The 12,400-nt window shown below is 39.9% G+C and overlaps 1 protein-coding gene across 1 annotated transcript in view; it reads left to right on the top strand.

Annotated features, from left to right (window-relative positions):
• Positions 1-6,977, top strand: part of LOC307056818 (zinc finger protein 33B-like) — a 50,168-nt gene extending 43,191 nt beyond the window's left edge. Inside the window, exon 6 of the mRNA XM_079709780.1 lies at positions 5,628-6,977. Coding sequence (XP_079565906.1) covers positions 5,628-5,767 — 140 coding nt within the window. The 3' untranslated portion in view covers positions 5,768-6,977. The remainder of the gene's footprint in view (positions 1-5,627) is intronic.
• Positions 6,978-12,400: the final 5,423 nt, after the last annotated feature.

The following is a 12,400-nucleotide window of genomic DNA, read 5'->3' as shown; positions in this document are numbered from 1 at the left end:
CACACAGGGGAGAAACCCTATGAATGCAGTGAATGTGGGAAAGCCTTCAGCCACAAGTCAGCCCTCACATTACACCAGAGAACACATACGGGGGAGAAACCCTATCAGTGTAACGCATGTGGGAAAACTTTTTACCAGAAGTCAGACCTCACTAAACATCAGAGAACACACACAGGACTGAAACCCTATGAATGTTATGAATGTGGGAAATCCTTCTGTATGAATTCACACCTGACAGTACATCAGAGAACTCATACAGGTGAGAAACCCTTTGAGTGTCCTGAGTGTGGGAAATCTTTCTGTCAGAAGTCACATCTTACACAACATCAGAGAACTCACTTAGGAGATAAACCCTATGAATGCAGTGCATGTGGGAAAACTTTCTACCACAAGTCAGTACTCACCAGGCATCAGATAATTCATACAGGGTTGAAACCTTATGAATGTTACGAATGTGGGAAAACCTTCTGCTTGAAGTCTGACCTTACAGTACATCAGAGAACTCACACAGGGGAGAAACCCTTTGCATGCCCTGAATGTGGGAAATTTTTCAGCCATAAGTCAACCCTGTCTCAACACTATAGAACCCATACAGGGGAGAAACCCTATGAATGTCATGAATGTGGAAAAATCTTCTATAATAAATCATACTTAACTAAACATAACAGAACACATACAGGGGAGAAACCCTATGAGTGCAGTGAATGTGGGAAAACCTTCTGCCAGAAATCACAGCTCACTCAGCACCAGAGAATTCACATAGGGGAGAAACCCTATGAATGTAGTGAATGTGGAAAGGCTTTCTGCCATAAGTCAGCTCTAATTGTACATCAGAGAACACATACAGAAGAAAAGCCCTATAAATGTAATGAATGTGGAAAATCTTTTTGTGTGAAATCAGGACTTATTTTGCATCAGAGAAAACACACAGGGGAAAAGCCTTATGAATGTAATGAATGTGGGAAATCCTTCAGTCACAAATCATCCCTCACGGTGCATAACAGGGCTCACACAGGGGAGAAGTCTTGTCAGTGTAATGAATGTGGGAAAGTTTTTTACCGTAAATCAGACCTTGCTAAACATCAGAGATCACACACAGGGGAGAAGCCCTATAAATGTAACACATGTGGGAAAACGTTCTCTCAGAAGTCAAACCTCATTGTACATCAGAGAACACACACAGGAGAAAAATCTTATGATTGAAGCGAATATTAGAAATGTTGAGCATTTCAGAGAATTCACACCATGGAGAAAGCTCTGTTGACATCTTGAATGTTCAGTAACCTTCATCCACAAACTGGCCTTATTTTACTCCAAAGTAATGACATGGGACAAATCTCTAGACTGCAACAAGTATAGGACAGTCTTGTTAAGAGGTAACATTCCACTGAACGTCTCGTAACTAATACTGGCATAAAACCTCACAGATAATTTTGATTTTGTAAAAATTTTAGCAAAAATACAAACTAGGTTATGTCATAATTTATGTTGGGGAGAAGTCTGTCCATTTGAGACATGGCTTGAAGATTTTCTTTAGAGGTAATCTAACATTAGAAGTTAGAAGTTGTGTTTTGGTTTTGATGTCATAATTATTTTTAGGAAACATTGTAATTTATAGATGTATATTGTACAATGTAAAGGTTTAAAAACTAAAAGAAAAGAATAGTAAAATAGACTCACAAGAAGTTGCAGTAATAGTACATAAAATTCTCATGTGCCCTTTACAAAGCTTCCTCTAATAGTAATGTTACATAACCATAGCAATTCTCAAGTACAAGAAATTGATGGTACTCTACTACTAAGTCAGATACACACCTTATTCATATTTCACCATGTAGTCTGTGTGTTTGTGTGTGTATGTCTATGAAATTTTGTGGTTTATATATTTGAGTTAACCTTCACAGGTTGCAAAATCAAAAAGGAATCGAATCTGTATTACATTAAGATTATAAAGGAATCAGGATTTCACAGTAAGAAGTTCCCTTGTGTTAATAATCACAGCCTTTCTGCCACCCTGATTCTGGCAACCATTTGAATATGAAGCTTTTTAAAAGCAGAGATAAATTGAGTAATTAGGGCAACAGCATTAAACACCTGTGAAGTATTCCTTAAGTTCACAGGGCTTAAGTATGTACGTTATATAAACTATATATGTTTCCTACACAAAACAGAACTTAATGAAATTGTGAATAGAAAATAGATACTCCTAGTTTAGCAGTTGTTAACAACATTAGGCACATCTCCCATGTGTGTAGGGCCTGGAGGAACAGTTCAATAAAAGGAAGCCCACAAAGCTAATGTCTAACATTTTAAAATATATATCAAAATAACAGAATGTTCAATAAAATGTATTCTATGCAAGGGGATATCTAGGCCCTACTCCCATTACCCCTTTTCTCTTTTCACCCGTGGTGCATCGCAAACTGTGATGTATGTGCCTTGAGTATACATATGTAAATACTCTAGCCTTCAGCCTAAATTTATCCAAACCCTGTGTAAGCAACTGCTTTCCAAGACAGGGTCCAGGAAAGAAGCCTCAGACTAGATGACACTCAGGGCTGTAAATTAGACTGTAAATTCAAGGGTCTGGTGTACCCAGAGATCTGGGTCCTTAATGACTATTGATTCTGTGAGAAGGAGGATTGAGCCTGGAGCAGGGCCAGAGTAGAACTAGAGTGGTGCTTTTATTGACGGGGCAAAGGTGATATACTAAATTACATGATCAGATTTTGTAAATAATTAGGTTAAGCTAATAATCTAAGATTACATAATCAAATGATCTTAGACTGCACACAGAGTCTAAGCTTCCATTTTAGGAAACTAGACAAGAGCAAATTAAGTCCAAGGGATAAAAAACAAAAGAATAATGAGAATTAGGGCAGATATCAGAGTAATTGAAAACAGGAAACCAATAGAGAAAATCAGTAAAACCAAAAGCTGGTTCTTTGAGAAGGTCAATAAAATTGATAAATCTCTAGCCAGTTTAACTAAGAAAAGCAGAAGACACAAATTGCTAATATCAGGAATGAAAGAGAGCCATAACTACTGATCCCATGAGTATGAAAAGGATTATAAAGAAATGTTATGTACAACTCTGAGCCCACAAATTTGATAACCTAGATGAAATGGGCCAATTCCTTGAAAGACACAATCTGCCAAAACTCACAGAAGGATAAATCGGAATAGGCATATATCTATTCAAGAAATTGAATCAATTTTTAATCTTCCAAATCAGAAAATATTAGGCCCAGATGTTTTCACTGGTGAATTCTACCAAATTAAGGAAGAAGTGGTATCAGTTCTCTACAATCTCTAACAAAATGTAAAAGCAGAGAGAATACTTCTTACTCATTGTATGAGGCCAGCATTACCCTAGTTATAAAACCAGGCAAAGACATAACAAGAAAGGAAAACTACAGACCAATATCTCATGAACATAGATACAGAAATTTTCAACAAAATATCTGCAAATTGAATCCAACAATGTATAAAAAGAATTACATGCCATGATCAAGTGGGATTTATCCAGGTATGCAAAACTGGTTCAACATTTAATAATCAATTAATGTAACCCATCATGTCAACAGGCTAAAGAAGAAATATTATATGATCATAACAATAGGTGCAGAAAAACATTTCAAAAAATCCTAACACCCATTCGTGATAAATAAGAAACTCTCAGTAAGCTAGGAATACTAGCTTACTATAAATAAATACTAAGGAATTGCCTTAACTTGGTAATGAACATCTATAAAAATCCTACAGCTAGCATCAAACTTAATGGTGAGAAACTAGATGCTTTCCCAGTAAGATAAGGAGCAATGCAAGGAGGTTCCCTCTCACTACACCTTTTCAGCATCCTTCAGGAAGTCCTAGCTAATGCAGTAAGACAAGTAAGGGAAATAAAAGGTACAGATTTGGAAGGAAGAGATAAAACTATCTATGTTCACAGATAACATGACTGTCTGTAGAAAATTCCAGAGAATCAACAACAACAAAACCTCCTGACACTAGTAAGCAATTACAACAAGGTTACAGGATATAATGCTCAAGCAGATGATAAAAAGAAATGAACTATCAAGTAACAGACACACAGAAGAACCTTAGATGCATATTGCTAAATGAAGTCAATCTGAAAAGGCTTTATACTGTATGATTCCAACTGTAATGCATTCTCATAACGGCAAAATTGTGGAGACAGCAAGAAGATCAGGGGTCCAGGGTGAAGGTGGGAGGGATGAATAAGTGGATTACAGAGAATTTTTAGGACGGTTAAACTATCCTGTAGGATACTGTAATGGTGGATACATGTTATTGATTTGTCAAACCTACAAAATGTAAAACACAAAGGGTCAATCCTAATGTAAACTATGGATTTCAGTTGTAAAACTGTATCAGTATTGGCTCATCAGTTGTAAAAATGTACCACACTAATATATTAATAATACGGAACACTGTGGAGGGAGGTGGAGGTGAAGGGGTATATAGGAATTCTGTGCCTTCTGCTCATTTTTTCTGTAACCCTAAAACTACTCGAAAAAATGGAGTGTATTAAATAAATAAACAACACTGCCGCATATAACAGTATAGATTAATCTGTGAGGATGCTTTCTTACATATTTACAAAATTGAAAACTCACATCACTCTACCAATTTTCCCATGTGGGGTTGGGCTGGGGAGGGGAATGCATTCTCAGAAATCATATATTGACAACCACTGAAGCATATCTTCAATTACAGCTTTCTGCTTTTCTAAGGCTTATTACCTTTTTTTGAATTATCTTAAATTCCTTACCTCTCATTATAACATCTTGTTTCTGTACTAAAGTTTTTGTTTGTCAGTCATATGTTTTTGCACTGCAGCTGTAATCACCACTAATGAATATTTGGGTTGTTTTTATAGTCTTCATAATACTTTATTTTAATATTTATTTAATTATTTATTTGGCTGTGCTGGGTCTTGGTTGCAGCCTACAGGATCTTTGTTGCAGAATCCGGACCCCCTGCATTGGGAGTGCAGGGTCTTAACCACTGGACCACCAGGGAAGTCCCCCAAATACTTTAAATTATAGCAACTTAAGGCCCAGTGTAATAGTCTCTTAACACCTGAAACTAAAAGGGCCTCTAATGTCCTAACTGCACATTTCCCTCCCCATTCTACTCCCACAGATAAGGTCCTGTAATCAGACAATCCTCCTGTCTTACCAAGGCGACCGGGTGTACCTGTGGTTCTTGCTTTTCCCTGAGTAGCAAGTTTCACTTCCCTACCAGCCTGCAAGATTATTCAGAAAAGCCAGTCCCATCCTCTCACAGGAACCAGGGGTCGCTGCACCCTCTTGATAGTACAGAGCCATTTCCCACAACCCCTAGTTGTTCCCTCTGTTCCCAAGTGTGCTACCTGTGTGACCTTGGATGGCACGTGGTGCCCTCTTGCCTGGCCTGTGAATATGCATAACTAGTAAACTTATGTAGATCTCACCTGTCCAGTGTGAGATGTCATGTGTTCAGCTATTCCATTACCCCAGGGCAGGAATCCCGCCACCAACAGAGTGACTAGAAGGCAGTTAATACAGTTGGCATCATGAGCAGGATTATCCATCCAAGACAGGTCACCTAGCCAGTGTTAGCTAATTGCTCTTGGCTAACTGGTTCTGTGATGTGGCAGAGGCCACTTGGGATAGAACCACCAATTGCTGGTAGACTTGCACTTTGGCCTGCTCTGCTCTGTGTTCTTTTTTTGGAGTGTCGCTCTCCCTTCCCACTCTGAGAGGCTGTTGTCGCTAAGAGAGAATTAGTAATTGGCTATGCCCCTGTGTGGCTTGCCATTGGGTTCAGTCTGTTTGGCAGGTGGTCTCTGAGCTACCTATGAGGCCGGCTCCTGGACTCTGATACTCTCCCTTGTAACCACCCAGAAGGTCCATGCCATGGGTGATTGGATAGAGACAAAAACTGAAAGCCAAGACTTTATGTGGCTAGAAATCCAAAATAACCGAGGAAATTTGCACAGAGAAAACTGAGGGAGAAAGAAACCTGTGTGGCAGAAAAAAAGACCACAGCCATGGTAGACAGAGGATGTTCAATCAATCAGCCACTGGGTTATGGGCCCAGCATGCTTTTGCTGCACAACCTGCTACCTATTTCTATGACGTAAAAAAAAAAAAAAAAGAAAAAGAAAAAAAGTTCTGTGCTCATAGTTAGAGGGGAAAACTCCCATCCTGTGGCACAGCAAAGAGGTTAATTCAAATGCAACTTAAGCCTGGGATCCTTAAGCCATATGCAGAAACTATTGCCATGGAGCAGGCCCCTAACCCTGACGATCCTGATCGGAGGCTCTCTGGAGATGGAAATTTGTAAGTTTGATTAGAGTAAAAAGAACACCCCCTCCTCAGAAGTATACCCAGTAACCACAAAAAGAAAAGAAATGGAAAGAAAGAATGAAGGGAGGGAGGCAGACTTAGACACAGGGAGAGGAAACAACAAAATAACTGATACAAAGGTCCACAGTTTTTTGTCTTTGTTTTTAATTGAGGTATAGTTGCTGTACAATATTATGTAAGTTAGGTCCACAGTTTGACCCAATTGGAAATCCAGAATTTACTAAAATAATTTATACAACAAAAGATAAAAGGTTGCTGATTGGCTTTTATACCTTCCAAATTAACTTTAATGTTAACTCTAGTATCTGCTGAAATGTACCATTGGCAAACTTTCATGGCCTTAATACAGGTTTCAATTTATAGCTATACCTGGGCATCCCACTAAATGTAATCACGTCACCCCCTAAAATCTTAGAGGAGTTACTGAACATAAAATAATACTATAGACTCAATTGTGTATTGCTCCAAATTCGTAATATTGAAATCTAATCGCCAGTGTGATAGTATTTGGAGGTTGGGCTTTTGGGGGTGATTGGGTTATGAGGACAGAGCCCTCATGAATGGGGTTAGTGCCCTTACAATAGAAACTCCAGAGAATTCCCTTGCTGCTTCTGTCATATGAGGACTTAGGAAAAGACAGCCATCTGTGAACCAGGAAATGGGTCCTCACCAGACATCTGGCACCTTGATCTTGGACTTCTCAGCCTCTAGAACTGTGAGAAATAATTTTTTTTTGTTTATAAGGCACCCAGTCCATTGTATTTTATTATAGCAGCCCAAACAGACTGAGCCATTTAGGACAAATAGACAGTATTTCTGTTGGTTAAGGTGAAACATCCTAAGATTCATAGTACCCATTGATTTAATTTTAACATAATCCCATAGAAGGCATGGATGCTCTGATTATTATTATAATTTTATAATAATAAAATTATATTTTTGGCACTTACAAATTGGATTGACAAAATGGGACCCCGTGTACCATATACCCCAACTGAAACCATTATAAAGACCTATCTAGATAAGTGGTTATCACCTCTGCTTCTCTGTTTAATGGTCCAGTTTAGCTTATTCTTAGTCTGGAAATAGTGATGGTGCTTCACAAGGGATTATCACAACCTTAATGCTATGGCCCATCTGTTAAGGACCCAGTACCCAATTTATTAAAATTACTGCTTCCATCCAAATAGCAAGTAGTAAATATTTTGTTATTCTAGGTTTGGCTAATATGTTCTGTTCAGTGCTCTTTTCAACAGCCTCTCAGCCACAGTTTGCCTTCACCTCTGAAGGGACACCAGACACCTTTACCAGGCTACCCGTGGGATACCTCAGCAACTCTGCTATTGCACAGTCTTCGTGGGCAATACCTTAACTGCATCCAGTTTTCTCCAGGAGCACAGGTATGACATTACATTGATGACATCCTCCTCTGAGGAAATTCGTTTCACAAATCCATTTGGAACATATAAATACCCACAAAAGAACTCACAAAAAGAGGCATAAGTTATATCACCACACATAACACAAAGATCTACCCCCTCAGTTAAGTTCCTGAAAATTATTTGTAAACCAAGGGCCGCCCCATCCCTGACACCGTCAGGAAACAGCTATCGACTGTTTTTTTTTTTCATTGTGTGTTCTTAACACACACAGTGTTAATACACATATGTCCTTTAGTCCTTTTTGGGTTCTGTAGGCAACATTTCCTCACTTAAAATTTTTTTTTAATCTCACTGATGCTGTTACTTTCAAATTGGCCCAACTTGTATAGGGCCTCCTCCAAAAGCAGGCTCAAGAATCAGTCCAAATTGAAATCAACAGGTACTCCCATTCATGCCCTCAGAGACTCTTTCACTGTGGGGGCTTTAGCAGCCTCCTCTCATGCCTCCTGGAATCCAAACCAAGGCTGCAAGGAATACCATGCTGGTGGATGAGGCATTTTGTAAATCTCTTGATGTTGGTTTTGACAGATGCATTGCAGGCAGGGAAGGCAAATCCATGTACTCTAAATCTTTTGATGGTAGGTATAAAATACTATCTGTTTTGTGATGGGAATGATCTAATGCAGTCACCCTGATAACAAGTAGCTGAACTAGTCCATCCATGGAATGGTGCCAAGTTGGTTGGTAATTGGTGGTCTCTACTGCTGGCAGATTAGGCACTTAACAGTGACTTTAGCCAGATCGGCCTTGACGAGAGTAAGTCTGTTTTGCTGAGCCCATGCATAATCTCCTTCATTGCCGCTGTGGCCACTTCATTCATGAGCCCACTGGGCAATGCCAGAAGTGTCTGGGAAAAAGGTCTGACTGACAGAAGGAGATGGGCATCCACAGAATGTGTCCTTAATTATTCAGTCCTCCAGTGAAGTTACTCTTTGGTGAGCATTCACATGGTACACAAATACCTTCACTCTGCCCATTTGGAAAGGTCTGGGCATGCACCTCTTCCCAAGAACTCCTTTTCAAAAATTTTCCAGTGTACCCCTTCTTAGTCCTTGACCATTTAGCTAAACCATTAGCCACTGTACATAAATACGTGTAGACCCATAACTTGGCCATCTCTGCTTCCAGGCAAAATAAACCAGGTGCACTGCTCAAATTTCTGCCCCTTTGGATGATTTCCTTTTACCACTGACTTTCAGGACCATCTCAGAGTGGGGCTGCATACTGTGCAGAATCATCTAACCCAAGCCTGAGGTTTTTTCTTTCTCAGTCATCTGGTCATAGGGAACTCCTCATGAGGCCATAGCTGTGGATTTTGGTGATGGGTGGGGGGGCGTGGGGTTAACAGATATACTGAAAGCATTTGTAGGCATTGAGGATCTCAGCCCCATTGAAATCTGTTCTTATTTTCCTGTCCCAGTTTTTAGGATTCTGTTCCCTACCAGTCAGTGCCCTAACTTTTAATGAGGCCGTGCAAGGTTGGAAATTCAGTTTACATAGTAATTAAGCTACCCAACAGATTTGTCACTGGGTTTCCTTTCATAAATCTCAGCCCTGCAGCTTTAGGGGATGAGGTGCTTTCAAGATTATCATTGAAGCTTTAAGGTCCCTGTGTGGATCTTGAGCTGGGAATTTAAATCCCCAAGCTTCTCATCTTCTTTCCCCAAAGTTCTCCAGCACATTTAGAAGTAACAACCAGTTCCATTTTACTCCTTGTGTTCACTAAAATATCTAGGGGAGAAAATACTTGATTTCCCAGAGCCTTGGTTTCTATAGGCACTTGATTACAGGTATCTAAAGGTAATAATTTGAGTATCTGTATTGCCACTGCATGTCATGGACTATCACTGCCCCTTTACAACTGAAACAGGATCTTTAATAGCTTTAAATCTGACTCTAGTCAGATAACAGAATCTAATTAAGAAAAAACAGACCCAGTTCAGAAAAGCCAGATCCAATTTGGTACAAATTTATGATTCAGGAAGGATTTAATTAGAGACATAGAACCATAAGAAGAGTGTGTATATCTAAAGGGATTTATTACAGGGCTTTGGCTTTCTACAGCTGTGGGAACTGGTTGAGCAGTCTCTATAAGGTTGTTGTCTTCATGTCTGATGAAGGCACTTGAAGTCCACAAGGCAGACAATAAGGAAAGGAAGGTGGATGTAATGGGAAAAGAGCAAAAACAAACGAGAACTCACAACCATGAGTAGCGCCGACGAGGATGGGTTAAAACTGGAGTCAGTTCTCATTGCCTCTGACCTTGATGGTATGGTGTCCTACAGAAGCTTGGTCCCTTAGTCACTGAGGTGGTGTGTGCATCGGAGGAGCTGAAGGATCCATGTAGAACACAGTCCTAGAGGTGTCTCATGCCAATGAAGTGGTCAGTAGATCAGCAGTAGCATGTGATACAAAATGGCTGTTACATCACTTATGCCCTCCAAGTCTTGCACAAGAATCTCTTTTGTGGTCCACCCCATGGGAAACATAATAGGAAAAGGAATTTTGGGAAATGTAATTCAGCCTCGCCTAGGTAACACATTACAAAGCAACCACATTGGCCTATGAAGGAACTGTGAAATCAGTTCAATGAATCAGAGCTAATATTTTTAAAGAAATAAAACATAATATCAGAATTCATTATAGATATAGGTAAATACTGTTTTATGAAAAATATTTGAAGTCAGTTATATGTTATCCTGGACTGAAGTGGTTTTCCTCCAGATCCATCCTAATGTGACTGTTTTGGAGGTAGAGCCCTTAAAGAGAGAAAGTTAAATGAGGTCATAAGGGTGGGGCCCTAATCCAACATGATTGGAGTCCTTATAAGAAGAGGAGGAGACCCAGGGACGATCATTGCACAAAGAAAAGGCCATGCAAGGACACAGTGAGAATGCAGCCATTTGCAAGCCAAGGAGAGAGGCCTCAGGAGAAAACAAATCTACCAACACCTTGACCTTGGACTTCAGCTTCCAAAACTGAGCCAAATAAATTTCAGTTAAGTCACCTAGTCTGTGGTGATATTTTGTTATGGCAGCTGAATGTTTGTGTCCCACCACCCCAATTCATATGTTGAAATCTAATCTCCAGTGTGATGGCATTAGAAGGTGGGGCAGTTGGGAAGTGATTATGTCTGGAGAGTAGAGCCCTCATGAATGGGATCCCCAGCCTTTCCACCATGTGAGGACACAGTGAGAAATTGCTGTCTGTTAACCAGGAAGACAGTTCTCACCAGAATGCAACCATACTTGTGCATTAATCTTGGACTTCCCAGCCTCCAGAACTGTGCAAAATAAATTTCTGTTGTTTATAAGCTATCCAGTCTGTGGTATTTTGTTATAGCAGCCTGAATGACTAAGACAGTAGCCTTAGCAGACTAGTACGTGTGTGTACTAAAGATTGAATCAGTCTTCTGGCAGCTTTTTTTAAAAAACGAAGATAATCTTTCTAGAGCGGTTTCAGGTTCCTAGCAAAATTGAGGGGAAGGTACAGAGAGTTCCCATTTCCCACACACGCACAGCCTCCTGTGTTACCAACATCCTGCACCAGAGTGGTGTGTGTTATAATTGATGAGCCTACATTGACACATCGTAAAAGTCCATCATTTACATTGCAGTTCACTCTTGGTATTGTACATCCTATGGTTTGGACAAATGTATTGATGACATTTATCCATCATTATGGTATACTGAGTATTTTCACTGCCCTAGAATTCCTCCACACTCTGCCTTTTCGTCCTTCCATCTCCACCCCCAACTCCTGATTTTTTTATTGTCTCCATAGTTTTTCGTTTTCTGTAAACTCTTTATCCCACTTTAATACTTTAGTTTTTTGCCAAGGTATCATTTAGTATACAAAATATTTTACTTAGTCTCTTTATTATTTTATAGTCCCTCACTAGAATATAAACTCCATCAGAACTGGGAGTTTTATCTATTTTACACACTACTGTGAATCCAGTGCCTAAAACTGGCACATTGTTAATATTCAATGAGTGGGGGGATTCCCTGGTGGTCCAGTGGTAAAGAATCTGCCTTCCAGTGCAGGGGACACGGGTTCAATCCCTGGTCGGGGAACTGAGATCCCACATGCCGTGGGGCAACTAAGCCTGCGTGCCGCAACTACTGAGCTCGTACACCTCAACTAGAGAGGTTGCGTGCCACAAACAGCAGACCTCACACGCTCTGGAACTCACGCACCACAACTACAGAGGCCATGCACCCTGGAACCTGCTCGCCACAACTAGAGAAAACCTGCACGTCGCAACGAAGAGCCCACACGCTGAAACCTAAGATCCTGCGTGCCTCAATGAAGATCCCACGTGCTGCAAGTAAGACCCTACGCAGCCAAAAACAAATCTTTAAAAAAAAATGTTGAACGAATGTTTGTATTGGATCATGAATTTAAATGTATTTCTTACTGTAAATTGAGGTTGAAGATACTTGCAAACTTTGGCAATGTCTTACAGAAGTAAACCTAGTCTTATACAATTCATCCATTGCTCTCCTGGGTAATTACTCAACTTATTTGAAAATTTAGTTTCACACAGAAGCCTGCATACGAATATTTATAGCAGGTTTA

The sequence above is a fragment of the Hyperoodon ampullatus genome (assembly GCF_949752795.1).
Source record: "Hyperoodon ampullatus genome assembly, chromosome: 1".
Taxonomy (NCBI): domain Eukaryota; kingdom Metazoa; phylum Chordata; class Mammalia; order Artiodactyla; family Ziphiidae; genus Hyperoodon; species Hyperoodon ampullatus.
Note: the sequence above shows the minus strand (reverse complement) of the source record. Positions and strands in the feature narration are given on the sequence as shown.